This window comes from Sminthopsis crassicaudata, chromosome 5 (assembly GCF_048593235.1).
Source record: "Sminthopsis crassicaudata isolate SCR6 chromosome 5, ASM4859323v1, whole genome shotgun sequence".
NCBI lineage: Eukaryota > Metazoa > Chordata > Mammalia > Dasyuromorphia > Dasyuridae > Sminthopsis > Sminthopsis crassicaudata.
Genome location: NC_133621.1, coordinates 18,940,670 through 18,967,715, shown reverse-complemented (window position 1 = coordinate 18,967,715; position 27,046 = coordinate 18,940,670). Strand labels below are relative to the sequence as shown.

At 41.5% G+C, this 27,046-nt stretch overlaps 1 protein-coding gene across 9 annotated transcripts in view; it reads right to left on the bottom strand.

The window, feature by feature from the left end:
* Positions 1-2,252: 2,252 nt before the first annotated feature.
* TCAIM (T cell activation inhibitor, mitochondrial) overlaps positions 2,253-27,046 on the bottom strand; it is a 33,110-nt gene continuing 8,316 nt past the window's right edge. For 7 of the 9 annotated variants that reach the window (XM_074267104.1, XM_074267103.1, XM_074267108.1 and 4 more), the window contains 10 exons: positions 26,796-26,868; positions 24,932-25,067; positions 22,281-22,434; positions 20,029-20,281; positions 11,350-11,472; positions 6,606-6,703; positions 6,253-6,344; positions 5,051-5,283; positions 4,715-4,846; positions 2,253-4,076 (listed from right to left, as the gene is read on the bottom strand). In XM_074267104.1, the coding sequence (XP_074123205.1) occupies positions 3,851-4,076; positions 4,715-4,846; positions 5,051-5,283; positions 6,253-6,344; positions 6,606-6,703; positions 11,350-11,472; positions 20,029-20,281; positions 22,281-22,434; positions 24,932-25,067; positions 26,796-26,868 (1,520 nt within the window). In that variant the 3' untranslated portion in view covers positions 2,253-3,850. Of the gene's footprint in view, positions 4,077-4,714; positions 4,847-5,050; positions 5,284-6,252; positions 6,345-6,605; positions 6,704-11,349; positions 11,473-20,028; positions 20,282-22,280; positions 22,435-22,705; positions 24,451-24,931; positions 25,068-26,795; positions 26,869-27,046 lie in introns of those variants that run through there. The other 2 variants (XM_074267111.1, XM_074267112.1) reach the window with 2 other exon arrangements.

Here is a 27,046-nt window from a genome sequence, read left to right as displayed (position 1 = left end):
GGTTTGATTTCATATAAATTAGGGTCAGTTCTCTATATATTTTGGAAATGAGACCTTTATCAGAATCTTTAACTGTAAAAATATTTTCCCAATTTGTTACTTCCCTTCTAATCTTGTTTGCATTAGTATTGTTTGTACAGAAGCTTTTTAGTTTGATGTAATCAAAATCTTCTATTTTGTGATCAATAATGATCTCTAGTTCTTCTCTAATCATAAATTCCTTCCTCCTCCACAGGTCTGAGAGGTAGATTATCCTCTGTTCTTCTAATCTATTTATGATCTCATTCTTTATGCTGAAATCATGGACCCATTTTGATCTTATCTTGGTATATGGTGTTAAATGTGGATCCATATCTAATTTCTGCCATACTAATTTCCAGTTTTCCCAACAGTTTTTTTCAAATAATGAATTCTTATCCCAAATGTTGGTATCTTTGGGTTTGTCAAACACTAGATTGCTCTAGTTGTACCCTATTTTGTCTTGTGTACCTAATCTGTTCCACTGATCAACTAGTCTATTTCTTAGCCAAAAGCAAATAGTTTTGGTGACTGCTGCTATATAATATAGCTTTAGATCAGGTACACCTAGACCATCTTCATCTGACTTTTTTTTTTATCATTAATTCCCTTGAAATTCTCTACCTTTTATTCTTTCATATGAATTTTGTTATTTTTTCTAGGTCATTAAAATAGTGTCTTGGGAGTCTGATTGGTATAGCACTAAACAAATAGATTAGTTTGGGGAGTATTGTCATCTTTATTATATTCACTCGGCCTATCCATGAGCACTGGATGTTTTTCCAATTATTTAAATCTGACTTTATTTTTGTGGCAAGTGTTTTGCCATAAATACTTTTGAGTCTTTATCCTCTTTATGTCTGTGGAATACAGACCCATTGGTGGTATAGTTGGGGTATACACCATTTAATAGCTTTTTGGCTATAGTTCCAAATATCTTTTCAGAATGGCTGGACCAGTTTGCAGCTTCATTAAGAATAACTACATCAATATATCTGTTTTCTCACAATTTCTTAAGCACATTATTATTATTTTTTGCCATCCTTATTAATTTATGAGGCAGAATTTTTGAGTTATTTTAATTTACATTTCTCTTTTTAAATATATATATATATATAGAGATAGATATATAGATATGGCTTGGATTTCTTTCTCTGAAAACTTTTTATTATATAATTCATCATTTGGGGAATGATTTATTCTTATGTAAATCAATTTTCTGTATCTTTTAGAAAAAGAATCTTTATCAGATAAAGATGCTGCAAAGATCTTCCTTATCTGATTCTCTTTTAATTTGAACTACACTATTTTGTTTCTGGATTTCCTCTATCCCTCATCACTTCTTGGAAAATCACAGTCTTCAATGAACACTCATATACCATAATTTGTTCATCTGTTCTCTAATGAATAGGCATTCCAAAAACATTAATTCATAAAGTAACCATCACCGATGCTAAGTCAGGCTCTGAACTTAAGACTCAAGGAATATTGCTTTTGGTCCACTTGTATTCTGCAGCTTTTTGCAGTAGAATATAGGAGGGTGTGGATTGTTTAGTTTTTATCTTTGTATCTGAGCACAATTTCGAGTAAGTTACTTATACATAGCAAGTTCTTAATGAATGCTTGATGACTTGAACTGAAGTTAACTGAATCCCCAAATGGGGAGTAGGTAAAAGATGAGGCTGGACCAGAGTGCTTTCTGGGATCTGTGAGATGGGTACACTCCTCCCTGCACCTGTAAGTAGGAGGCTCATGAAAAAGGGCTGGGGGAGAGCTGAAGTCAGGAGACCCAGGTTTGAACCAGGTTGAAGAATTCACCACTTGTGAGGATCCTTTAACCTCTCCATGTTAAAAAAAAAAAATTGCCATCGTCCCTTCGGACTCTGTTTCTTCATCTATAAAGTGCAGATAATCAGACTTGTAATGTATATCTCAAAGGTTTTGAGCCCTAAGCGCACATGTTCTTACTGTTTCCTATTGCACTGTGCATCCAAAGCAAGAGGAGGAGGAGAGGCAGAAAAGTCAGACACCCACAGAGAAGTCCAGTGGGGCGTGAAAAGCTCCTCCGTTTATCCCATATGCATCCATGCAGACCCCAGTCACTAACTTAGCACCGACTCGCTACTTGTGGGGTGGGCAGATCACTCATGGGCAAGGCATTTGTCTAATAAAAGCATCTTTTCTTCCCAATGAATAGAAAACAATTTGTTAATAACAAAATAGTAAGGAAGATATTTATATGGTTAATACAGATTATCTTTATTGTGTAACAATTAGTTCTTAGAGGCAAAATCCAGTTCAAAACATACTATTGGAAATTACATTTTAGTTAATCTTACAAAGGGGATAATCTAGTTCTAAATTTTTTTCATTTAAAAATTACTGACAATAGATGGCAGTTTTAGGGTTCTTTGCAGGTTTGGTCAAATGTTCCGAGGCAGCAGACATTCATTCTAAAAGACAGAAGATATTCTAAAAGAGGAGGTAAAAAGGACAATGTTTGCATCTACAAACATTATTAACAGTTCAAATGAACACTTTTTTTTGAATCCAGAATTACTTTTAAATTTTTGTTTGCATTTTTTGAATTGAATGAGATGATGATTTTTGAATCTAGGTTTCAGATGAACTTAAATCTGCCCTAATCTCTTCCAACGTCTAACAGCCCACACTGAAAACGGGCACTTTCCATGCTGCCCCAGTGGTGCCCAGCGAAGCTGAGCCAGACCACTGCCTGTCCTCCTTTTTGCTGGCCCTCAGTGTTCTGGGGAGAGACTCTGGGCAGGCAGGAGCTGCGTAACCCATGAAGATACCCTAGACAGAACACTCAGCTCTAGGATGAGCAGGCCCTGGGTCTTTCATGGGCTCCTCAGGGACATGGCAGCAGGAACCCGAGGAGGCTAGGAAGGATTCAAGTGACCCCTGACCTCGACCCTGCTCTAGGCAACAGCTGCCTGTAGCCTACAGCCAGAGTCTTCCTGAGAACAATTTATCATGTGGAAAAGTCGGCCCCTTGACTCACCTGCAGCCAAATCCTGACAGGAAACCCTCAATTATGGGAGCAATCATCTAAAAACCAGATTCTCCAGCAACAAGAGTGGAAGATACCATTGAAAATATATTGGCCCCAAATAGCTTATAAAAACATCAAAGGGACATCATATAGTCTATATACACAACTTTTCATAATTCTGATCTTCCGAATCAAAATGGAGAATTAATTTTTGCTTCCTAGAAATCACCCTCTTTGGCTAATACCAACTGTTCACCTCTGGTGACAAAACATGTAGGTATGAGGTTTGACAATAAAGAAAGGCGAGAAGTTTCAATTCAACAAACACTGAGTAAGCGCCTCTTACATACAGGGCACTGGACCAAGTGCTTGCAGGAAGGAGACTCGGTTCTCTCTACTTCATTCTGTGTCTATTCCTTTCCTGGGCCCTACCCCGACCCCAACAGCCGTGCATATAAAAATAGAAATGTTTCTTTTGTAGAATTCTTGCTTCATTTAAAAGTGTCTTTTGCTCACTATTAAAAATATAAATGGCCTCTTTCATTCCACTACCTCTAAGTTAGACTGATCTATTGTTTTGGAAACCATGGAAGGCGAGGGATGAGAACTGGAAATACACAAAGTCTTTACCAAGTGTACCAGAACTTCTACTTTCAAAGCAGCAATGAAGGGTTACCCTCCGGCAAGAGGTATAACAATACTGTTGTAGCAAAATGTAGATTTAAATAAGTTAAGTCTAAAATTTATTTCTTGGTGACCTCTTACAAAAAAAAAAGCAAACAAAAAACCATAGGTTTTTTTGTCCCGTGAGGCGGTTCCTCAACGCTTCCAATTCCAAGGAATACACAGGTCTCCATCTTGCATAACAGAATAAAAATGTGAAACGCACACGTGCATCCCCTGCAGATACGGCAGTGACTGATCGAGGAGTCGCTTCAGGCAGTCGATCATCTGGGCACTTGAAACGCTGGGCTCCTTGTACAACTTTTTCAGAGAAAATTTCTTAATTGAAGAATGGATCAATTCATTTTCAATCATCTTTAACCTGAGATGGGAATGAGAAAGCTTTCAGAGCTTATGAAAGTAATGAAGCCCCTCAGAGTGTAAGTGAGGGTGGCTTGGGAAGGATCACAGGCCCGTCCCTGGGGGCTGGGAAAGGGCATCAAGAGCATGTGACCTGGCAAAAGCCACACGGTCTGGAATCAAACCCAGGTCCCGCCACTTAACGGTCTGCTTGGAATATGGTAAGGAAGTGGCATTGGTCAGAGGATCAGTAATGTACCCACTGACTTGAAAATACAGAGTGAAGCTGTTACCCCTTTGTTTGATTCCATTCAAATAAACATTGGTTAAGTGTCAGCTGTATACAGGGTGCTGTGCTCTGGAGGATCTAGCTGGTTCTCTCTGAGCAAGTGGAGGCTCCAAGAGGTAGGGAAGGCCCCTGTGTCCTAGGGAACATCTGGGAAAGCATGTCTTTGGGCCTCAGGCAGAGGGCCTCAGTCTCACTTCTGAGATGGAGGGTGGGCTCTATCGGCCTCCACAGGCCAAAGGGCCGGCTCCCTGGAGGCCTGAAGTCCCCTCTAATCTTGAGAGGCGGGGGGGGGGGGGAGAGACCCACCATGCAGGCTTTGGGGCTGACCAAGCAGCTGCCGGCGGTACAGAGCAGAGCTGACAAATACTTACTCCTCCTTCTTTTTCATGTTTTCTCTGGCTTGGGCCGCTTTGGTGAAAATGAACCATTGGAGGGACACGGGGTCGCACAGTGCTGGGATGTTGAAGTGGCCGAGCTCATGCAGGCTGGGAGCGTACCTATCACTGCAGGGAAATGGAGACCAAAGGCCTTTCAGACATGCTCCGGCTCCCATGCACAGCCCCAGCGCCTGTGCCACATCTGGCCAGCGGGCACAGAATCGTCCCCCTGAGCAGCGCCCTGATCCCATGTCCTCTCAGCTGCCCCAGCAATTGGAACATGGCACTCTCTTCCTTCCTGAGCATGAGCTGAGGAAACGCAAGGCTCACCTGTCCAGGATCATCTGCAGGCCGCGGAGACTGCGAGGGTGGAAAGGCAGCCGGCTCTTCAGAAGCCGGGAACAGAAGCCATCGAGGAGAGCGTAGTACTCCTCAATGGTCAGGGCTGGCTGCAGCTCTTCCAGGTAGACCACCTGGATGCCACCTAGCAGGTAGCTGATCTGGTCCTCCAAAAGCACCAGCTTCCTCTGCAGGGCAAAGTAACTGGGCAACCTTTCAAAGAGCTGTGGCCCAAAGAGGAGAAAGAGAGCTTTTCATCAAAGGCAACCAAGACGTGTAAAAACAATAAAATAAAACCATTTGTTTAAAAACACGGTTTAATTAATGGTTTAAAAAACAGAATGCAGGGAACTGGCCAGCAGCCAGTCCATGACAGTAGCCATTGTGAGGACCTTTGGATCCGAGCCCCAGAGAGGCAGAGCCGGGCTGGTGGGCCTGTGCCTGAGTAATTGTGACTTGCTGAAATGTGATTTAGCTCAGGAGGCTGAAAATGGGGAAAAGGTCACAGGAAAGAGAATCTGGATTCACACCCTCATCTTTCTGACTGATCTTCCCTGAGGAAGTGATGAGGAGAAAAATCTGTCCTGGTCAAAAGGCTAGTAGCAACTGCCAAAAAAAAAAAAAAAAAAAAAGAGAGAGAGAGAACCCCTAACTACTTTGCTGCGGTTGGGGTATTTTGGGGTGTCAATTCTGTGACCCCATTTGGGGCTTTTTTGGCAGAGATATGGGAGGGGTTTTGCCTTTGCTTTTCCACCTCATTTTACAGATGAGGAAACTGAGGCAGACAGGGTGCAGAGACTTGTCCTAGGTCAAACAACCAGGAAGTGTCTGAGGCTGGATTTGAACTCAGGAAGAGGAGCTTGATTCCAGATTTAATGCTCTGGGAAATGTGGTGCCCCCTAGTTTCCCCCTATAACTACCCTAGCTTCTGCCTATAAATTACTTGCCAAATCTTGGATTTTTTTGTTAAATAAATCATTCTGCTGTTTTCTAATCTAATCTGATTTAGGCCATTCCTGAAGGGTAATGTTTATATTCTCATGAGGAAAGTCCTTCTAGCCATCCGGTTCAGTTCAGGTCTTCTATTTGGAAGATGTCAAACCTGATCAGGAAGTTTGGGTAGCGGATGCAAGCCAATTGTTTCTAACGGTTTTAAGGGCAGTGCTCTCCTTTTGCTTTCGGGTTTTCCTTACTTTTGTCCAGTGGTGATGAACGTCCATAGTTCCGAGCATGATGTGGCCCGAGGCACTCATGCCTGAACGGTCCGTGAACACGACTGTGCAACCTGCCGACAAAACCAGAAACCCTTTAGCTCACCTGAGGCTGTGCCCTGAGTCCTTGGGTGCACTCTCCCCCTCACAGTAACCTTAGGCAGCAAGAGGACGTTACATGACCTGTGGTCGAGCGCAAAGGCTCTTGCTTTGAGCTTTTCCAGCAGAGACTGGCAGACTATGTTAAGACACCCACACAAGCCCCCAGGAATGGGAGACGCCCACACAAACATGCCCCCCTCCTCCCTGTGAGCAGGAGATGCCCGCAGACACACCTTTAACATTCTGTAGGACTTCCAAGTTGTGCTGGGCTAAGCGGCCCAGGCTGTGCAGCTGGCTACAGCGGTGAGCTATCCCCCAGCTCCTCTGCCACCTGCACAAAAGGGCACAGAGAGAACGTCACCAGCACATTTGAGGGGTCAGGGTGTGTAGGAGATGGCGACGCCTTGCCAGAGTTGCCAAGAGACCCCTTGAGAGGTATATGACTGGGGACTATCTCCCCATCATCACTGTCATGAGCCTTTGAGAAAGCAACCAAGGCGAAAGTCACGGACTTGGCCAACTTCCTGAATCGAGAAGGTGGCTAGGTTGAATGATCATGAATAAGCAAACTTATAACAGAGGTGTCTAAAGCAAGGAAGAAAAGTATTACAAATCTGACACGCTTTTTCAGGGCTGAGAGCATCAGCCAAGAGCTGCTCACCCCTGGGCTCACTGTGCCCATGACAAAGACTGGTTGTATGGTCTTGGGCAAACCATCTGACAGGAGCTATCTTAGGTGAGAAGTGGCAAAGCACAAAGCACAAACAGACCTGCACTTTATAAGCCCACTGCAGACAGCAGTCACTCTCTTTAACCTGGCTCCCTAGCCTGGGGTAGCTGAGCCAAGCTGATGAGAGGTAAGCCCAGAGAGGTAAGGAGTTTGGTAGTGAACACGTGGGTCTTCAGACCAGGTGTTCACTAGGGAGTTAACACGTCAGGGCATTATACGAGTATGTATAATAAAGGCTTTTAAGATTACATGTGGCTGTTCTTGAGTGCGCTACCGTTTATTAAACTATAGATTCAAGAAATCATGGCCAGAGACCTTTGAAGGCCTCAAGAGGAGGAGAGCTGGGTAGAGTTGATACTGCAAAGGTCAGTGGTCAGAGGTACTCTGTTGGGCGTAGGACAGACTGGTAATAGTAACTTCCAGGAGGGCATGTTATAGATCCAGTCTCTTCTCAATTGAAAATTATAATAAAACATTTCCTTGTTTTTTTTTTAGTACAATCATTTCATTTTCCTAAAAATCCCTGGCAAACATCATTAAAAAAAAATCTTAGCTAATAGAAATGAGTTTTTGATATAGAAAATCATTTTTATGTATACCATGTATTATTTTAGTCCAAATACAAGCTGCACTTTTTCCCCAAATCTGTATGTTTGTGGTCTACAACTGATTTTTTTTAAACTGTGTATTTCATTCAGAGACATTATTTATGATTTTAAAGGTATGTGGTTTCATATACCAGGATTTTCTATATTGAGATTAGTATAATGATCTGGCTTTTAAAAATATTTAAAATGTTTTTCAAAATTTAGAGGGAAAATTAAATCTGATGTTCATAAGTTTTGACTTGAATTAAATGTCTACTTACAACATTGTTAGTTCTTTTTAACCATAATGAAAGATTGTGATGTTATTTCCGCCCTCCTATCCAATGACAAAAATCACTCAGAAAACACTTTGGATGGCATTTGTTTTCTGCTTGAATGCTGGTAACTTAATATTGTAAAGACACAGCTTCAACAGTCAGGAAGCCCTGGCCCAAGCTGTTTCTGACACAATGGCGGTGCAACTCTAGATAAACCACTTAACTTCCACTCTCCAGACAATTCTCTCTGATCATAAATCGTGGTGAATTCATCATGTGCATGGGTGAAGGGAAGGCTCTGACTGGGAGTTCCTTACACCACAGAAGTCATAGGAGAATATCAGTTAACAACTTTCTCATTTGTAAACGTAGCTTAGGCCAATTTATTGTTGTTATGAGTAAATCGTTAACTGCTATTCTCCTCAAGCTAATATTGCTTTCAGGTCAGTTGGATTTGAACTTGGGTTTTCTTGACTCTAAGACCGGCTTGTTGACAATTACTCAGGGTTGGGATACAATTATCAGATACACCTCTGCAGCAGTGAGCCATTCCCCAGCTCCTCTGCCACCTGCACAAAGGGCATAGAGAGAATGTCACCAGCATATTTGGGGGTTGGGGCAGGCAGGAGATGGTGATGCCTTGCTAGAGTTGCCTAGAGCCCCCTTGGGAGGTGTGTGTACCATGGGACTATCTCCACATCAACACTGTCAAGAGCCTTTAAGAAAGCAACCAAGGAGAAAGTTACGGACTTGGTTGATTTTCTGAATCGACTGTGGGGAACCTGGTAATGTCCAAGGCAGAGATGTTTTTTTTGTTTGTTTGTTTGTTTGTTTTTTAAGGATGAGGTCTCCCTGTTTTTTGTCCCAGTGCAAGAGCAGCCACTACTCTGAGGCCTAATTCTGCTGGTGGAGGGCATGGGTGTCTTAGCTGGCTTCATTTCCAACCTGGTCCAGAGGCTCTCCTGGGGATCCACCATATTGGTATTGGGCTTAACTTCTGCCTTCCCCCTCAGAGTTCCCAAACTCAGGTGATCCCAGCAAACAAATACCTGCACTCACTTCACACACCAGTTTAAGATGCTGCAAGCTGAGCTTCAGCCACATGTGAACTGAGAAAGATCAGAGGAACAGACCAGTTTTCAAAGGAGAAATGAGAGACCAAAAAGCCAACAATTGCAAGATTATGGAAAAAAAACAAAGGAGTTTTGGAGAAAAACTTCTTCTGTTTCATTGACTACACCAAAGCCTTTGACTGTGTAGATCACAACAAAATGTGGCAAATTCTCAAAGAAATGGGGGTATAGATTTTCGTCTCCTGAGAAATCTATTGGCCAAGAAGAAATAATTAGAAGCGAATGCAGAAGAACTGATTGGTTTAGGATTGGAAAAGGAGGGTGACAAGGCTACATATTATGATCTTCTTTAACTTATAAGCAGAGTACATCTGGATGAATCAGAAGCCAGAATGAAGGTTGTTGGGAGAAATATCAACAGTCTCAGATATGCAAATGAAGCTTCTCTGATGGCAGAAAATGGAGAATTAAGAAGCCTCTTGAAGAGATTGAAAGAGGAGAGTGTAAAAACTCCCCCGAAGCTTAATATCAAAATGCAAAGATCTTGGCCCCATCGATCCTAGCGATCAGAAGGCGAATGGAAGCAGGGTCTGATTTTTGTACTCTTGGGCACTGCAGATGGCGACTGCAGCCATGAAATTAAAGACGCTTGCTCCTTGGAAGGAAAGTGATGGCCAATCTGGACAGCAGATTAAAAAGCAGACATCACCCTTGGCGACAAAGATCTGTATTTGTTCCTCTGGTTTGTTCCAGTGGTCATATCTGGCTGTGAGAGTTGGCCTGAAAGAGAGCTGAGTGTGACAGATTTGATGCTTTTAAATAGTAGTGCTGGAGACTTTGGTTAGTTCTTTAGACAGCAAGTCAATATTAAAAGAAATTAAGAAAGTCAAATATTGAAGCTAAAGTTTAAATATTTGGGCACATATGAGAAGACAGGACTCACTGACAAAGATCCTGAAACTGTAAAATTTGAAGGCAAAAGGAAAAGGGGACGGCAGAGAATGAAGTGGATAAAGCGTGTCATGGAAGGAATGAACAAGAGCATACACTTGGGAAGTATGCTATGGGCCCAGGCTGTAATGAAGAGCTGGAGATGACTGAACAACTTCACTAACACCACAAACGTGCTTCATATGTTCTTCTTCCCTTTCTTCCTCCTGGTGCTACACTCAGATCATGGTCTGGGCCCTGAATGGTTGTGGGACAGAGATTAATATTCTTGGTGCTTCCCAGGGAACCTATTGGTCCTAGAGATGGCTGAAATGGAGAAGCAGCGGGAGAGCAGTAAAGGGGGTCCTGGAGCACACCGAGTTTTTAGTCCAAGTGGGCATGTGAGTTGAACGGTTGAGCAGTAAACCTGGGCCCTGTCTTTCCAAGACCATGTGAGTTCTGTGCACTGGACATGTTGGCAGTGACGATAGGATATTTCTACTTTGCAAGGAGGCAGAACCAAACTAGGAGAGAGCAACAAATCTGGAGGATTGGGGGAGCTCTTTGGAAGGAAGAATAACATCCTTTCTTCCAATCCTAGGGCAGTAACAAGGCTAGAAAACCTTTTCAGTATGTAAGGAAGGGGTTAAAATGCCACTGAGACCCCTTCCCCTATGACTTTCTAAGTCCTCAGAGAAGTGGAACAATAGTGGAGAAGGGAAGAGAACTATCCTGGCTATCTATGGCATCTGCACTGGACAACCTAATGTTCTCCCTATATTCAGTGCATTGCCAGCTGGGTGCTTGCTAGGAAGCTGAGGGCCTTTGTCTTCTGGTTGTAGAGTCAAACAGTGATGCTTCCAGGCAAACCATGTATGCAGGAATGAGCTAAAGAGCTCAGTTATTTGAGTAGCCTCCAAGATGGAATCCGCTATGGAAGCCTAGAACTTTAGTCTTATGGGACAGGTCACAAGTTTTACAGAAGACAACATGGAAGAGTTGAAAGAGATTTGGGTTCAAATCCTGCTGAGGACCCGGGAAAGTCTTTAAGCCCCCCTTTTCCAATACATAAAATGGAGACAATAATACTCCTGGTCCTGGTTACATAGGAATGCTGAATAAAATAATTTGCCCTCCATGGAGAGGCTTTATGGCCCAATGGTTACAGCCTAACCTTGGCGTCAGAGGGGCTGAGTTTGAACCCAGACTTTAGTACCTGGGTGGTCCTGGGACCCCTACTTCTGCATATACAAAAGGGAGCTAAGAGAGACAGTCCTTCTTTCTGTCCCTCCTTCAGCTCTAAAATGACGAAAACACTTCAATGGAAGAAAGCCAGGTGAGGGGGCAGCACATGCTCAGTTTGGTTTTTGCAGCATTACCTGATATCTGCGAGCAGGAGTTGACGAGATAGTTCTTCTTTTAAACGGTTTAGTTCCTCTCTCAGTGGCAAACTATTGGCCAGCTTTTTAATGGCACTTTTTTCATTAGTATTTAACCAGGACCTAGAAAGAAAAAGAGGGAAGTAACCATTGGAATTGCCCATTTACTCCCACAGAATGCAAAACTAAAACTCCTATTATTTGAAAAATTATTTTATTCCCCCCCACCCAATTGCATATTAAAATGATTTCTAACTTTTTTTCCTAAAGTTTTGAGTTTAAACTATCCCTCTTCCACATAGTAAGCCATCTGATATGGCTTACTTATAATCTGGTATAGACCATTCACATGCAATCACGTAAAACATTTCCATGAGTCATTTTCTACAAGAAGTCTAGAACAAAAGAATGGGAGAAAAAAATGAATGGCAGGCTTCAGTCTGTAATTAGACAACAGCAGTGCTTTCTCTGGAGGCAGACATGCTGTTTCACCATGAGTCTTTTGGGGTTGCTTGGATCATTGTACTGCTAACAATAGCACTCATTCACAGTTCTTCACAGAACAAGATTGCTGTTGTACACAACGTTCTCCTGGTTCTGCTCGCTTCACTATGCATCAGTTCATGTCTTTCCAGATTTGTTCTGAAATCACCCTGCCTTGTCACTTCTTATAGCACAATAATGTTCCATCATAATCATATACCAAAACTTGTTCAGTTTCATCCCCTTAATTTCTAATTTTTAACTACCACAAGAAGATGTCATGTTTTTGTACAAATAGGTCCATTTCACTTTTTTTGATCACTCCCTTCCTCCTCTCTCTTTCTCCTTTCCTCCCATTCCCCCGTTTTCAACAGTGGTATTTCCTTTTCCCCCGCTGAATTTATTTATTTTATTTTTTATTATAGTTTTTTATTTACAAAACATACGGATGGGTAGTTTTTCAACACTGACCCTTGCAAAACCTTCTGTTCCAACTTTTCCCCTCCTTCCCCCCACCTCTCCCCTAGATGGCAGGTAGTCCAATACATGTTAAATATGTTAAAGTGTATGTTAAATACTATATATATATACATACACACATATTTATACAGTTATCTTGCTGCTCAAGAAAGATCAGATCTAGAAAGAAGGTAAAAAAACCTGAGAAGGAAAACAAAAATGCAAGCAAACAATAACAGAATGATGGAAATACTGTTATGGTCCACACTTATTTCCCACAGTTCTCTCTCTGGGTGTAGCTGATTCTCTTCATTATTGAATAAATGGAACTGATTTGGTTCATCTCATTGTTGAACAGAGCCACATCCATCAGAATTGATCATTGTATAGTATTGTTGCTGAAGTGTACAACGATCTCCTGGTCCTGCTCATTTCACTCAGCATCAGTTCATGTAAGTCTCTCTAGGCCTCTCTGAAATCATCCTGCTGGTCATTTCTTACAGAACAATAATATTCCAAAATATTCATATATTATAACTTATTCAGCCATTCTCCAGTTGATGGGCATCCACTCAGTTTCCAGTTTCTAGCCACTATAAAGAGGGCTGCCAAAAACATTCTTGCACATACAGGTCCCTTTCCCTTCTTTAAGATCTTTTTGGGATATAAGTCCAGTAGTAACACTGCTGGATCAAAGGGTATGCACAGTCTGGTAACTTTTTGAGCATAGTTCCAAATCGCTCTCCAGAATGGCTGGATGTATTCACAATTCCACCAACAATGCATCAGCGTCCCAGTTTTCTCACATCCCCTTCAACATTCCGCATTATCTTTCCCTGTCATTTTAGCCAATCTCAGAGTTGTCTTAATATGCATTTCTCTGATTAATAATGACTTGGAGCATCTTTTCATATGGCTAGAAATAGTTTCAATTTCTTCATCTGAGAATTGTCTGTTCATATCCTTTGACCATTTATCAATTAGAGAATGGCTGAATTTCTTATAAATTAGAGTCAATTCTCTCTTTATTTTGGAAATGAGGCATTTATCAGAACCTTTGAGTGTAAAAATGTTTTCCCAGTTTATTGCTTCTCTTCTAATCTTATCTGCATTAGTTTTGTTTGTACAAAACCTTTTTAATTTAATATAATCAAAATAATCTATTTTGTGATCAATAATGATCTCTAGTTCTTCTTTGGTCATAAATTCCTTCTTCTTCCACAGGTTTGAGAGGTAAACTATCCTATGTTCTTCTAATTTATTTATGATCTCGTTCTTTATGCCTACATCATGAATCCATTTTTGACCTTATCTTAGTATACAATGTTAAGTGTGGGTCAATGCCTAGTTTCTGCCATACTGGTTTCCAATTTTCCCAGCAGTTTTTTAAAATTAATTTTATAATTATACATTTTTTGATAGTATATATGCATGAGCAATTTTTTTACAACATTATCCCTTGTATTCATTTTTCCAGATTTTCCCCTTCCTCCTTCTACTCCCTCCTCTAGATGACAGGCAATCTCATACATTTTACATGTGTTACAGTATAACCTAGATATAATATATGTGTATAAATCCAATTTTCTTATTGCACGTTAAGTATTGGATTCCAAAGGTATAAGTGACCTGGGTAGATAGACAGTAATACTAATATTTTACATTCAATTCCCAGTGTTCCTTGTCTCCCAGCAGTTTTTTATCAAATAGTGAATTTTTATCCCAAAAGCTACGGTCTTTGGGTTTGTCAAACACTAGATTGCTATAATTATTGACTATTTTGTCCCAACAGTGGTATTTCTGTATCAAAGGGCATGTATAGTTTTACAGTCTCTAGCCATGGTTCCAAATTGCTTCCCAGAATGGTTAATTAGTTTACAACTCCACCAATACATTAATATCCTAGTTTTCTCACAACTCCAACCAACATTTACCAATTTACTTTCTTGTCATATTAGTCAATCTGATAGGAGTGAGGTGGTACCTCAGAGTTGTAAAACTCCTAATTGTTTAAAAAAAAAATTTGGGATTGTAGAGTTAAAAGCAGTCTCAGTTAAATCAAACTTTGGTGAATATATTCAAATTTCTATTAAGATCATGTTATTAAAAAAAAATCACCAAACTCCTATCTTTCCACATTATCATTTGAGTTTTCAGCACTTTTCAAATTTCCTGCCAAGTCTTTCCTCCTGTGCTTCAGATACTCCCATGGGTTTGCATTCTTCTCCCTGATCAATGCAGACTATTGCAGCTCGACCTCCCTAGGTAAAATAATCACTTTTATAAAAGAATGGCTGTCACAGCTTAAGAAGTTTGGGGAAAAAAAAGCCTTTGTTAAGAAACTTTTTTTCTGAAAATATGTCCATGCCACAATGCTGATAAGCCATGTGACTTCCAGAGAGAAGTGAACCTTCACTCGGGTATCCGGGCTGCTTTCTCTTGGTCCGGCTCTTCACCTTATCTGGCTGTGTGCTGTTTAACTTATTTTCAATTTTGATTCTTTTGTGCTGGGCACAAAATACACATATTAGAAGCATATAAGCTGAAGGCTGAATGATGCAGCCAGCTAGAAGGAATGCCTTACTTAATTTGTCTTGAGCTGTCACAAATGCACAGCAAGGGTTCTGGTCTAATCACAGCTCTGGAGACCTAGAAGCTCCTCATTAACCCCACTGTCCTTCTCCAGTCCATGCTCCTCTAAAACCCCTCAGGATGTCAAATAGCCCTTAGGCCATGATGATCCATGATTCCTATACCAGAACAGCCTGAGGATTCCCAAAACCTACCCTCAAATTGCTGGAAGAAGGCCTTCCTTAGAAGAAAGGCTTCTAAAGAACAACAAATTCAAATTCATTTTGAACACTATTATGTGCAAAGCACAGTGGCATTTAAATTGAGAAAAAAATCTAAACAGAAACATTAACTTTTATTGTCTATGTTATGTTAAATAAATAGGAAGCATTTTTTTTTGGTCTAGATAAAACAATTTACTTTCTGAGCATAAACTAAATAAACAGTATCCTCTTGTTCCTACTACTGTAGGACTTTAAAAAATGAAAATGCCCATCATGGCCCAATGCCTGCTTGGAGAGTGAACTGACTCCTCCCTTAATTTATCTGACTGAGTAAGGCTGGGTGCTTAGATGCTAAAAGTCTGGGAAATGGAAGAATGGCAACATCCAACCAAGCTGAAGATTTTCATTAGCTCTTAGCTAATAAAACATCAGCAGGAATCCCGTTACACTCCAATATGAGAAGATAGGTGGTCAGAACCAAGCTACATGAAACTGAAATGATAGAAATGTTAAGACTCAGACCATGCACAAGGTGACAGGGCTCCAGAATCACTGATGCCAGTCATTCCTCACCACCCACTCTACCATGGTCACTTATGGCATGGTGGTAGCCGATTAGTTATTCTTCCATCACTTTCCATGAGAGTTTTCTTGGCAAAGATGCTGAGGTGGGTGGCCATTTCCTTTTCCAGCTCATTTGACAATGAGAAAATAGGGTGAGGTGACTTGTCCAGAGTCACACTGCTAATAAGTGTCTGGGCACAAGAAAATGTGTTATGTGTTATAGCCAAATACTCTTTGGAAGAAGCTGTTACTGTGGCAGTGGGCCAGCATTTTATCCTAAGCAGCATGATTAAATTATCTGAGTAGTTGATCAAACTCTAAATGAAAAATGGAACTGTGGTTCTCACTACACATCTAAGAAGAGAACAGAATGTGCCCTCCTGGAAATAGTGGCCCCACCCTGAGAAAAAGGACAGACCTTCCTTGGGAGTTTCAGGGTTTTGTTTCCAAGTATTGCCCTGAATGGGTACCATTGGCATGGGGCTCCAGTGGCACATGGTGCCTGCCCAGTGCACAGCACTGGATTACCAGCCAAGGAGCTGAACTGCACCAAATGTACATCGATCCCATTCACTCTACACTAATTTTTCAGCTTTCTGGGAGAGAGAGGGAAGAAAAGTCTTAGACCTTCAGAGAAGAAAGCCCATCCATACTGTGGGCTTCATAGAGAAAAGACATGGAAGGACAGGTAACCCTCCTAGATACTTCTCTCTCCTCCTCTCTTCCCTTTTTTCTCTCCTTCCTATTGGCACAGAAGGGTGAGGTCTGCAGAGAGCTACTGGCCTGGGACCGAGATGCTGGACTTTACACCCTTCTAAGCTCAACCCGATCGCTCAATTGGGCACCAGCAACGTCAAGAAAGTGTTACAGCAGCACACAAGCCGACAACCATAGCCAGCGACCACTCACTTCCTCTGACTCTTCTCCTTTGCCCTGGCTGGCTCTCAGTGTCCCCGGCCCAATGTGGTCCTCTGCTTGTCTCCGGTACCTTACTTGGCCATTTTCTTCCTACCTCAACCCAAATTCCCTGAGAACTGATTGCCCAATTAAAGTGCTATGTCCTACTATGTGACTAAGGTCCTACTACGTGACCAACAGAATTAATTAACCCCCCTCAAAGGGGCCTGCACTGTAAAAAGGGCCTAGCCGGCCTAAATGAAGTTGTAAAACTTCCCAAAGAGATGTACAATACACTGTCTCGGCTCAGCACTCATTCATCCTTATCTTCTGTCTGTTTGGGGTTACCCTCCAACCTTATTCTAAACCTGACCTTTGTCCTTTTCCTCTGAGCCTCTCTTGAACAGTTATTTGTATTTATGCCTTTTCTCACTCTCCAGAGAGATCAGGCTCTTCAGACACTTCCACTTTCTAATCTGTCCATCTCACCCACAGTAGGCAGTTTAAAATGATGCATTTTATCAAACACAGAGACCCTTCAGAGCTGCCATCAGATCCCTCTGGCCCCTCCCAGCCACAGATAAAATAAATGGTGCATTAACTTCAAAGTCTCAACCATAATTCAGGCCAAACTAAAAGGAACGAGTGATCACAAAGGTGGTCTCAGAGTGGAAAAGGAGGCATTTTCACCTCAAAAAGCCTCAAATTGTCCACACTTTGGACCAGGAAACCTTTCTGGTCTTGCATCAAATGGCGGACCAACGGGCTCTAACAGTCCTTTGTACAAAGGAATGAAGCAGAGACTACCTGGGCTCATGTAGAACAGGAAACCAGCCTTCCTCCCACATGGAGCTTTGTGTTCCATTTCAGGATCTTTGCCCAGCTAGCCTCCTCGAGGCCGAACTCCTGCTTCTCTTGTCTCTTCAAGGCTGAAGTCTTCCCCATCAGATTTGTCTGGGGGTTCCCTCTTTCTCCCCCCCCACTCCCGCCTGAAAACAACCTCCTCATGGCCTTGTCACCCCACTGAGATGTGTCCAGATGGCCTCTCCTTTCCCCTTGATGGGAGGAACTGGCTCACTGCTGTCCCACCTTAGGGAGTACGACTACCTGTCCCAAGATAAGGAATGAAACGACCAATCCTTCTTCACAATCCAAGTGTCTGCTAGGAGCTGCCCGGAAATTGGTTAATGTGTAATAATTAGCAAAGGTTCGGATGTCAAGCTCATGATCGATTGAATTAGCAGATGGCTTCCTGGAGTTGGATGCTGTCTGTACAGGCATCTCTCCCAGAGGAAACTCTCTTTAACAAGACCTGGCATTCCTGTGGCGGGCAGAGATGAAGTGCAGGGTCACCTTCCAGGACGTGTTGGGGAAGGGGGATGACATATTTAACCTTCTAAATGACATGATCGCCCTCAAGAATTAACTTGTGTTTGAAACAGGAAAGGAACCTTTGCAGAAATGAGACATCTGGGTAGACAAGTAGAAACATGCAAAACGTTCTGGTGTCAAGTCACGGGGTGTCCTCAAAGTCTCAGAGCAGCCTGAGCTTTTAAAATCTCCCAAGGACTTTTGGGATACCCCACATTTCCTGAGGGTCATTTTTTTTTATAGCAAATTAAAAACTTTATAAAGAAACTGTTCCTGAGGAAGCTTGTTGCTATCCTGTGCCGTGGTCGCTGCCAGCCTCTGCAGACCTCCACCTTGGGAAGATCATCACCTTCAAGAGACTGCTGCCCGCTTGGTTAGCCATTCTGTGTACAAATTCTAGTACGAGGTAAGAAATCTTAAGGGAAAATAAACTTCAGAAGGGCATCAAGAAGGCAGCCGAATACATGACATGCCAGATTAAACAATGCTGATGTTTCTTCCTCAGCCTTTGTGCGTGGGGTCACTGAGTTCTTTCTTACTGGTCTCCAGTTCAAACTCTGGATCAAAATGGCAGACTCCTGATGTTATCCAACAACGCTCTTCTTGGGCAGCTCACCTTGGGTCAGTTTCCATCAGAAAATCTGTTCTACATTTTAGCCTGACTCATTCCTCCTGACCTATGGGCCTTTGAGCTCAACATCAGAGAGTCTCATGGATACCCATGGGAGGTTTTGCATTCCCTCATGTAAGTAGCTCTGCTTCCCATCCCTATCTCATGACCCCTGGTCCTATATCTCCAGCCATGCCTTTTTTCTACCCTTCTTCTCTGTAGCTCTGCTGACTGCCAGTTAACTCCTTGACCATCATTAAATTCACATTTCAGTACCCACATCTTCCCCAAAAATCTTAGAATGATTTTGTTTGTGGCAGAAAATCATGCAATTATGCCCAACATCATGAGGAACCAGGGAATTTCATGGCAGCCACACCTGTGCATTTACATTTTTATGAATCTAATCCAAGAGGCAGAATGGTTGGAAGTCTGGGAAATACAGAAGACAGAATTAGGAACATCTGGATTCCAATCCAGTCTCTGAGACTTCCTAACTACGTGACTTTGGCCAAGCCTCTTAATCTTTGCCAGCCTCAGTTTCCTCAACTATGAGATGGAGATAATATACACCTTCCAGTTTTGTTGGATGAATAAAGTGAGAGAATATTTTTAAAGTGCTTACTACAGCTCTTAGCAAATAGTAAGTGCTTAATAAATGCTCACGAGTCCTCCCTTCCTCTCTCCTTCCCTCCTCTTAATAGTCCCCTTCTTAATTCAGTCTTACTCTTGGTAAGCTGGGATCTGTGAGGAGCAGATGAGCAAAAAGAATTTGAAAAACAGCTGATCTGTTGGCGGGTTGTAAAGCATTGCCTTCAGTATTTCTGTTAGAACGTGGATGCCAAAGAATATTACAGGGAATCTCTTTATACCGGATACCAAGAGTGATACTTTTGATTGTGTGCCACTGATCAGTTCCAAAAATAATTTGCTCCAGCAATAGTCAACTTAAAGACTGCCAAGGTGAAAACTGGTATTATTTTTTTCTTTCATTAAAGAGGCAGATTTCAAAAAGTTGGCAGAATCCTTTCCTAGAAACTTTTAAGAAACTCTCTTGGAAAAGAAATTCTTACCTTTTTGTGTATTTGACATTATCAGAACTATTAAAAAAAAACCCACTTTAATTTGACTTATCAAAGTTGTCAAATAATAATAAAAAAGGTTATAATACTAAACTTTTTTGTTGTTATTTAACTGCTATCCTTCTGGTAGATGTGTCATGTGTCTTATAAACATAAGCTTTTCAAAAGAGCCAAGCGAAGTCAATTTCCAAAAATAATTAATGTTCAGGAAATATTCCCTAAATGATTCTTGCAATTTGAAGAAGAATAAGTTATGAAAGATGGAGACTGATGAGGCTTTGAATTATATATCATTTCAAAAATAGTGTTACTGGATGAAGAAATTAGTTTGAGCCTATTTTTAGTAGTTTTCTATAAAAAAAAGATTTTGAGATATGTGCTACAATGGCAGCTTAATTAAGTAAAAGCATTTACATACATGAGAGAAGTTTCCATTCTTTGGACTTTTTCCAGTTCTTCTTCAGGGTCCTTGAATCCAGTAAAGGAGTAGTAAGTCTTGTCCCATTTAATAGGTCTGTCAAATGTCCTTTTTGCCCCCTTGGGGGCTTCGGAAGCCACATTAGCACTCAAGCTTCGGATGTGCTTAGTCGATAAGCTACAGGAGTTGAGGATATTTAAGACGGTGCTCAGGAGATCTCTACTATGCAAAGTCAAAGTGACAGCTCGGAACCCTAAAAAATGGAATCCCATGACAATTAATTTTGGGTTCAGTTTAATATCACCAAGGTAATCTTTCCCATTCAAAACATATTAAAACGAATATATATGTTCTATACAGTTCAGAAGATCTAAGTGTGTAATGAAAAATTATCCTTAATTACTTTAAAATTAAATTTTTATAATGGCAAAATATTAGTGAAAAAACAAAACCTTTCACCCCTCCACTCTCAATATGCCTGTCTGTGTACTCCCTTCAACCTCTCTTTTAGTTTCGTCGCTACTATGCAAAATTGAGGGTTGGTACATCCTTTATAGTAAAGGGCAGTAGAAGAACATGACACCTTAGAAATTAAGGGTTACCAACCCCAGTCAGTGGATCAAGTTTAGGGTCAGTCTCCATAGCCCCAGTCACAGGAAAATTGTCCTATGAATTAGAATTTCACGGAAGACCTTCTCAGGGGCCATGAATCCTGGCAGTCTGAAGAACAAAAGCCAGCCTCTCTCTTTTAGAAAGAATTTCAGAGAAATTATGTGGGGGCACACTTAGCATGGGAAACTAAGTTTTCTTTGTGTAGTGGGACAACATTCCCTCTGACCTCATACTTGCTTTCCCACAGGGCCAGGGTCTGCTGTATCTATGTCTGATTGATTATCATGATTTTTGAATCTGAAGACATGATTAGTCATCATCTTCTTGAGCCAGTCATTGATTTTAAGTCTGCAGTTATTAAATGATTAATAAGAAGCTTATTTTCTAGAGTATGTCTATAGAAAAATACATGGATCCCTCAAATCCTCAGTGGTAAAACAAATGCAGGATATAGCTTGGGACTCCAAGGGACACAATTAAGGCACATAAAATGTTATTTTTCCCTCTACTTTAGAGCTGCTTTATTCCATTAACATCTGAAAATTATATTTGGCATTACTAATATCCTGAGGCTTTCGATTCCTCATTATCTAAATCCAATTTTTATTTCTCTGGATCTTGGTGGAAGGTCTTAAAGATTCCTTGAAACATCCAGGAGAATAGGGCAGCTGGATAGTGCAGTGGACAGAGCACCGACCCTGAAGTCAGGAAGACTGGAGTTCAAATCCAGCCTTAGACCCTAGGCAAGTCACTTAATCCCAATTGCCTTGAAAAACAAAAAGAAATATTCAAGAGAAGATGGGTTAAGTCTTGTCCAATCAAAGGCATGACGTTCCCTTTCTGTGACTTTGATGGTTTTTATCTTGAAGATTTTAAGGAGGGGAGAGAGGTCGTGGGGACAGACAATGGCCCTGGAATGGAGAATGTGAAGGAACTAGAGAAATCTGCCTACAATCTCTTAGAAACCTGTGTTATCCTCTTCCCATGCCTCCATATGCATAGTTATGTGAATTCTGCCTAAAAGAGAAGAATTGGGCTTTGGAAATAACAAAACTATTAAAATTAAAAATAAATGTCACTCTCCATCAACTTACACAGCACTTTTCTTAAGAGAAACCTGCATATATAACAGTTGGTGATGGGCAAAAATCAGGGTTCTTTTAAAGATGATTACATTTTCTCTGTGGTGACCCTGACCTAGCTAGGCTGGGCCAGTGCCAGGGCAAGGGCAGCCACAAGTCTGACCACATCCCTCTTTTTTTTCTAGCCTAGTCATAGTAGTAAAGCACAATTCAAATTCTCTGTTCATATTCTCCAATCCTTTCTTAAACATCAGAATGACTGACATCATGCATCTAAGATATAAAAGGAAAACTGTCCTGCATTCTAGCAAACAGAAAATCTTCAAAACCCCTGAAGCATGTGGTCTAATCTTCCATATTCTAGACAGGTGGCCACCTCTAAAGTCGGCAGAGAATCCTGCTCTGGGGATTCCAAAGCTAGTGGCCACTGGGCTCGGTGAGCCACCTTACTTTCCTAGGACAGAGGCTCTTTTCAAAGATTCCTCCCCACACATTTATGACTACTCTATACAAGGAGGGTGAACCGTGTCGGAAGCATCATACAAACAGACAAGGCACCTAGAACATTCAATGATTCGTGGCCATCCGAGGATGTCTGCTCAGTTTCTCTCACATAAAAAGTAAGCTGAGTTGGTTTCAAAGATTTGAAGCCCGGTTTCTGGAGGTTTTCCAAGTAGGCACTTAATTTCTTAAGAGAATTTTCGTTGATTTCCTGGCGGACAAAAAAAAGTAGTCACATATACAATGATGTGAAACAATAAGACACTGCTATTTGTAAACATTAGGTGAGGCTGTAAATAATTTTAAAAATTTACTATCTATGTAATAGGGTACTAAAATCTGAAAACGAATTGAGGGGCTTATTAAAACTGACTTTTCCTCTTTTCATGTGTTTCTTTGCATTTCAGTGTAATTCTCTGACTTCTGGGGCTGGCAGCACAGCCAGTGGCAAAGGCACAGACCTGGAAGTACACTGTGTGTACCTGGTTCTCTTTTACTGGGCAGTCCAACATCTGCTGTCCAAGGTGCTGGACTGGATGGACCTTTCCTCCTACATCTTATGCAGTCAGTGAGGCCAGCCCAGAGTACGTAAAGGATGAAATCAAACCCAGGCTAGCACTTCTAATAATATGCATGTAAGTCATATATGCACCAAGGGCAAGCTCTAGATTCTGAGTTCTAAAGAGACTGGCGGCAATCTGGGATGCTTTATTCTCTTAAAGACAAACAAGGCAGGCGGTCTGGGTCTGGCTCGCTGTATTCCTTTCCTTGGGAGGATGGGGAAGAAGATTTCAACTGGGGAGCTTGATGCATCTGCTGCTTCCCTTGGCTCAGTCTAAGAGTGAACATGTAAGATCCTGGAAGGGTGGAAAATCTCTTTAGAGAAGATGTCATCAAGATCTCAAGTCCATTTAAAAAAGCAAGCATGGGCTAGGGCATGAGGCTGGTGGGGCAGTCACTCACTTATGGGTTCCAAGTTTCTCGCTGTTTTTATGATCTAATAAAAAAATAGTAAAACATTTCCAAGAGAACAAATTATTTATTGTCACATCTGAGAGATGAGCTATGGGTAATAAATTTGTCAATCAATTAACCGTGATTTGTTTTAAAATAACAGTGTCAAAAACCACACTCAAAGCATTGGCACTGATTTATTTTTAACTGGGAATTGTATTTTTTCTCTTTAGCTAATGACAGTTTAGATTTTCAACAGAGTTTTAAAAGAAGCAAATTTGCTCTTTCACAGTCAGTCACTCTCAGTGATCCTCAGTCAATCGGCAAGCGTGTATTATGCAACTCCTATGTGCCAGGCGAGCTGGGGGTACAGAGACAAAAGTGGAATAGTCCTTAATCCTCAAAGAACTCCATTCGACTGGGGGAGACAACATGTACACATTTCATTATTTGCAGAGTACACACAAAATGAATACAATGTAATTTGGGGAGGACTGGCAGTAGCAGCTGTGGAGATCAAAAGCAAGTTCAGAGATCAGAAAGGCAGAGGGGAAGAAGGAGAGCCCTCCAGGGACCAAACTACAAAGAGGGAGATGAAATCTCTTGTGTACAGAACATCCAAAAGTCCACAGGGCCAGACTGCAGTGTAAATGGAGGGAAGTCACAGGCGGGATCTCTGCAGAGGAGACTTAGAGCTTTTTATATTAGACAGGGGAGGTCCAGGACAATTTCTGGTGGCCCGTGGAGCATGGCCTGGTGTGGAAAGACTGGAGGCAAGGAGACAAAAGGGTCACTGCCAGGAGAGGTGGTGAGGGTGGCTGATGGGCTGTGTGTGTCTGAGTTCTGAAGATGGATAGGATGGGATCTGGTGACCATGTGTGAGATGGAGGAGCATGGAGTTGAGAGGGACCATCAAGGCTGAGAACAGGTGAGTTTAAGGAGGATGATGTGACAGCAGCAAGTGGGAAATCAGCAAGGGTCTGGGAAAAGAGAATCGGTTCTGCTGGGCCACGTGGAGATGGAGATGCTTCCAGCACGTGGAGTCTACAAATACCTTGGTGCCTCTGGGATGGGGATGGGGCCCTCAGGAGAGACCAGTTAAGAAGGGTAAAGGAGTCCCAGAAGAATGTCTTAAAGCACTTCTAGACCTTCTCTCCTCTGGTCCTCACCCACCTTAGGCCATCTTCACATATAAGAAAGAAGGCTTAGAGGAGGTAGGAGGCCCACCCCAGGGTCCAGGGTGGGATTGGAATCCAGATCTCTCTAATTCTCTGCACTATGACATGCTACCTTGCCACGGGTATGCGGGTTCTATGACAAAGGGGAAGACATCTTGAGATATTTGTTAAAAACCGTGCACTGACGACACACAAAACGACGGCCCCCACAGGCATCATCAAGAATGGACTTGACAGAGTGTCCCAAAAGTCTTAGTGCTGCTTGAGGCGGATAAAAACTTCCAGCTGCACTGAGACTTTTGGGACACCTGCACTCAGGAACACCAATCTGAGAGATTTTCAAAATTCTCCATTTTTCTTCTAAAAATCAATACACAAAATGTAATTGTAAGTAAAATTCGAATTAGTTTATTACAATTTAAAATTTCATCATCATACGCTTTCAATTAGGTACAAAAGAATTATCCCAGCCCAATGGACAAACCCAAACCGACCCCCCTTCCACAGCACATTTCACTAGGCCTGGTCACACCCAACAAACACCAAGGGGACCAAAGTACAAGGACAAATGCTCACCCTCTCTCTGGGATGCTGTCCAAAGAAATCTGGGTGCACTGCAAAATAGAAAGGTCTCAGAGCATTTACGGCCTCAGCTCCTGAGAGAGTTCTCGAGTGAAGAAGCCAGAGGGGTAATATTTTCTCTAGACATAACCTTATAGGTATATAAAAAAGGTTTTGTTATCCATTAAGGCATAAAGAAGAATAAAAGTAAAGGTACAAAATGATTCAAATAGATATGATTAAAATAGAACACTATTTCTGGGTAATATAACTTCTAAGAGAAGTCCAAGTAAAGAATATTCTTTTCTGAAATCTATGGTAAGCTTGACAAGATCCTCCAAACTGAGTTGACGTTCCCCTTGAGGCCCAAAGACATCAATGGTATGAGGAGGAAAGCATAAAATAAGATTGGAAAATATGGTGTGGGACTAAGAAATGAGAGACCAAAGCCTGGTACATTACCCAGAAGACTCAAACCAGTCTACCATCCCTTTCTTCAAAAAAGAAAGGTGAAAGGCATTGGACGTAGCAAGTACTGAACAACATCACTGAAAAAGACTATATTGTAACAGCACAAAAATTATTTTGGAATCAGCTGTTTATATGGTCACGTTGTCATCATACTGAAGGTCAAAATTAGAATCAAATGGAAAGAGTTTTAAAAAATGAGAAACCACTACAAATAATTACAACTACTACAATGTGAGTTATTATAAGGTGTAAACAGATGACAGAAAAAAAACAAACAAACAAAAAAGGAAAATAAAGCTACAGATGCTGATTTGGATTATCACCATTTCTTAGATGAGCAAAATGGATATAAGGTGTCCAAATGTTGCTACAAGATGTCCAAAAGAGCCCAAAAACTGCTTCAACCACAAATGGGCAACCTTGTCACTAAGTAGGAACAGGAGGAATTTCCTTGATGGCAGGGACTAAATCATTTTTATCTTTGTACCCCCTGATACAATACTTGCCAAAGCAGTGCTTAGTACATAGCTGGTGCTTAATTAATGCTTCGTGATTGATTCATTCCATTAAAAAAAATCTCACTTCTCAAATGGAACACTAAAGGCAACATTGGCTTCCATTTCAAGCTCATCTATTAAAATATGATGGTGGCAAGGCCCGTTTTTCTGAATGGCAAGTCTGGGGCACACAACCTTCATGAGGGCCGTGGCCCCTCCTCCCTCGACCCTACTGCAAGCTTGACTCCCCTTGGGGTGACTCCATCTCCTCACCAGCCACTCCACCTCTAGCTTCTCTCTTGGCTCCCATTTCACCAAGGCCCCAGGTCTGAGGAACCCATATGTCTGATTCCTTCCTGGTTTCTGGTTCCCTTTACTCGTTGTCTCCTCCATTAGAAGGCAGGGTCTTTGTCATGTCTGACTCTTTGTGACCCCATCTGAGGTTTTCTTGACAAAGACAGTGGAGTGATTTGTTATTTAGGAGGAAATTCCATTTGACAGATGAGCAAACTGAGGCAGACAGGTTTAAATGACTTGCTCAGGTTACACAGGGAGTAGGGGTCTGAAGCCAGGTTTGATTAACAGGGTTAGTGTTCAGTTCTCTGTCCACTACCGCACCCCGATGCTTAACAAACGCATCATCTGTCATCAGTCTAGATGATTATAAGTGATGTTTGTTTCACAAAGTACTTTTTCCCTGTATGCTTTTCATAACCAAGCGTTTTAAGTGTCAGTATGTTTTTTCCTTCTAAGTCTCTGGAGGGATTTCCAAAGACTTGGCCAGTCTTAGATGCCTTTTTGCTTTGGCTTGCTTTCCCCTCAATGATTTGAAATTTGAAAAACAATTGTAAGTTAGCTAACATAATGAAATTTATTTTAAATATTAAGACAAATTTGACAGCCAATCTTACCTCCTTATAGGTCTCAAGTGGAAAAACATCTCTATATGCTGCTGCAAAGCAACTTCCTGGAATCCATTAATCACTACAAGAATGAAACATAATAGGAAGAGAACAACATTAAAAACAGAGTACACGAACTTTTTCATCTTTTACAAAGGAAGTGGAAATTTTCTTAAAATAATATTGCCTAAGAGTAATACTATAATATCTAATGACAACAATATTAAATTGCTCTAAAGAAAATCCCCTCAGAACTTTGA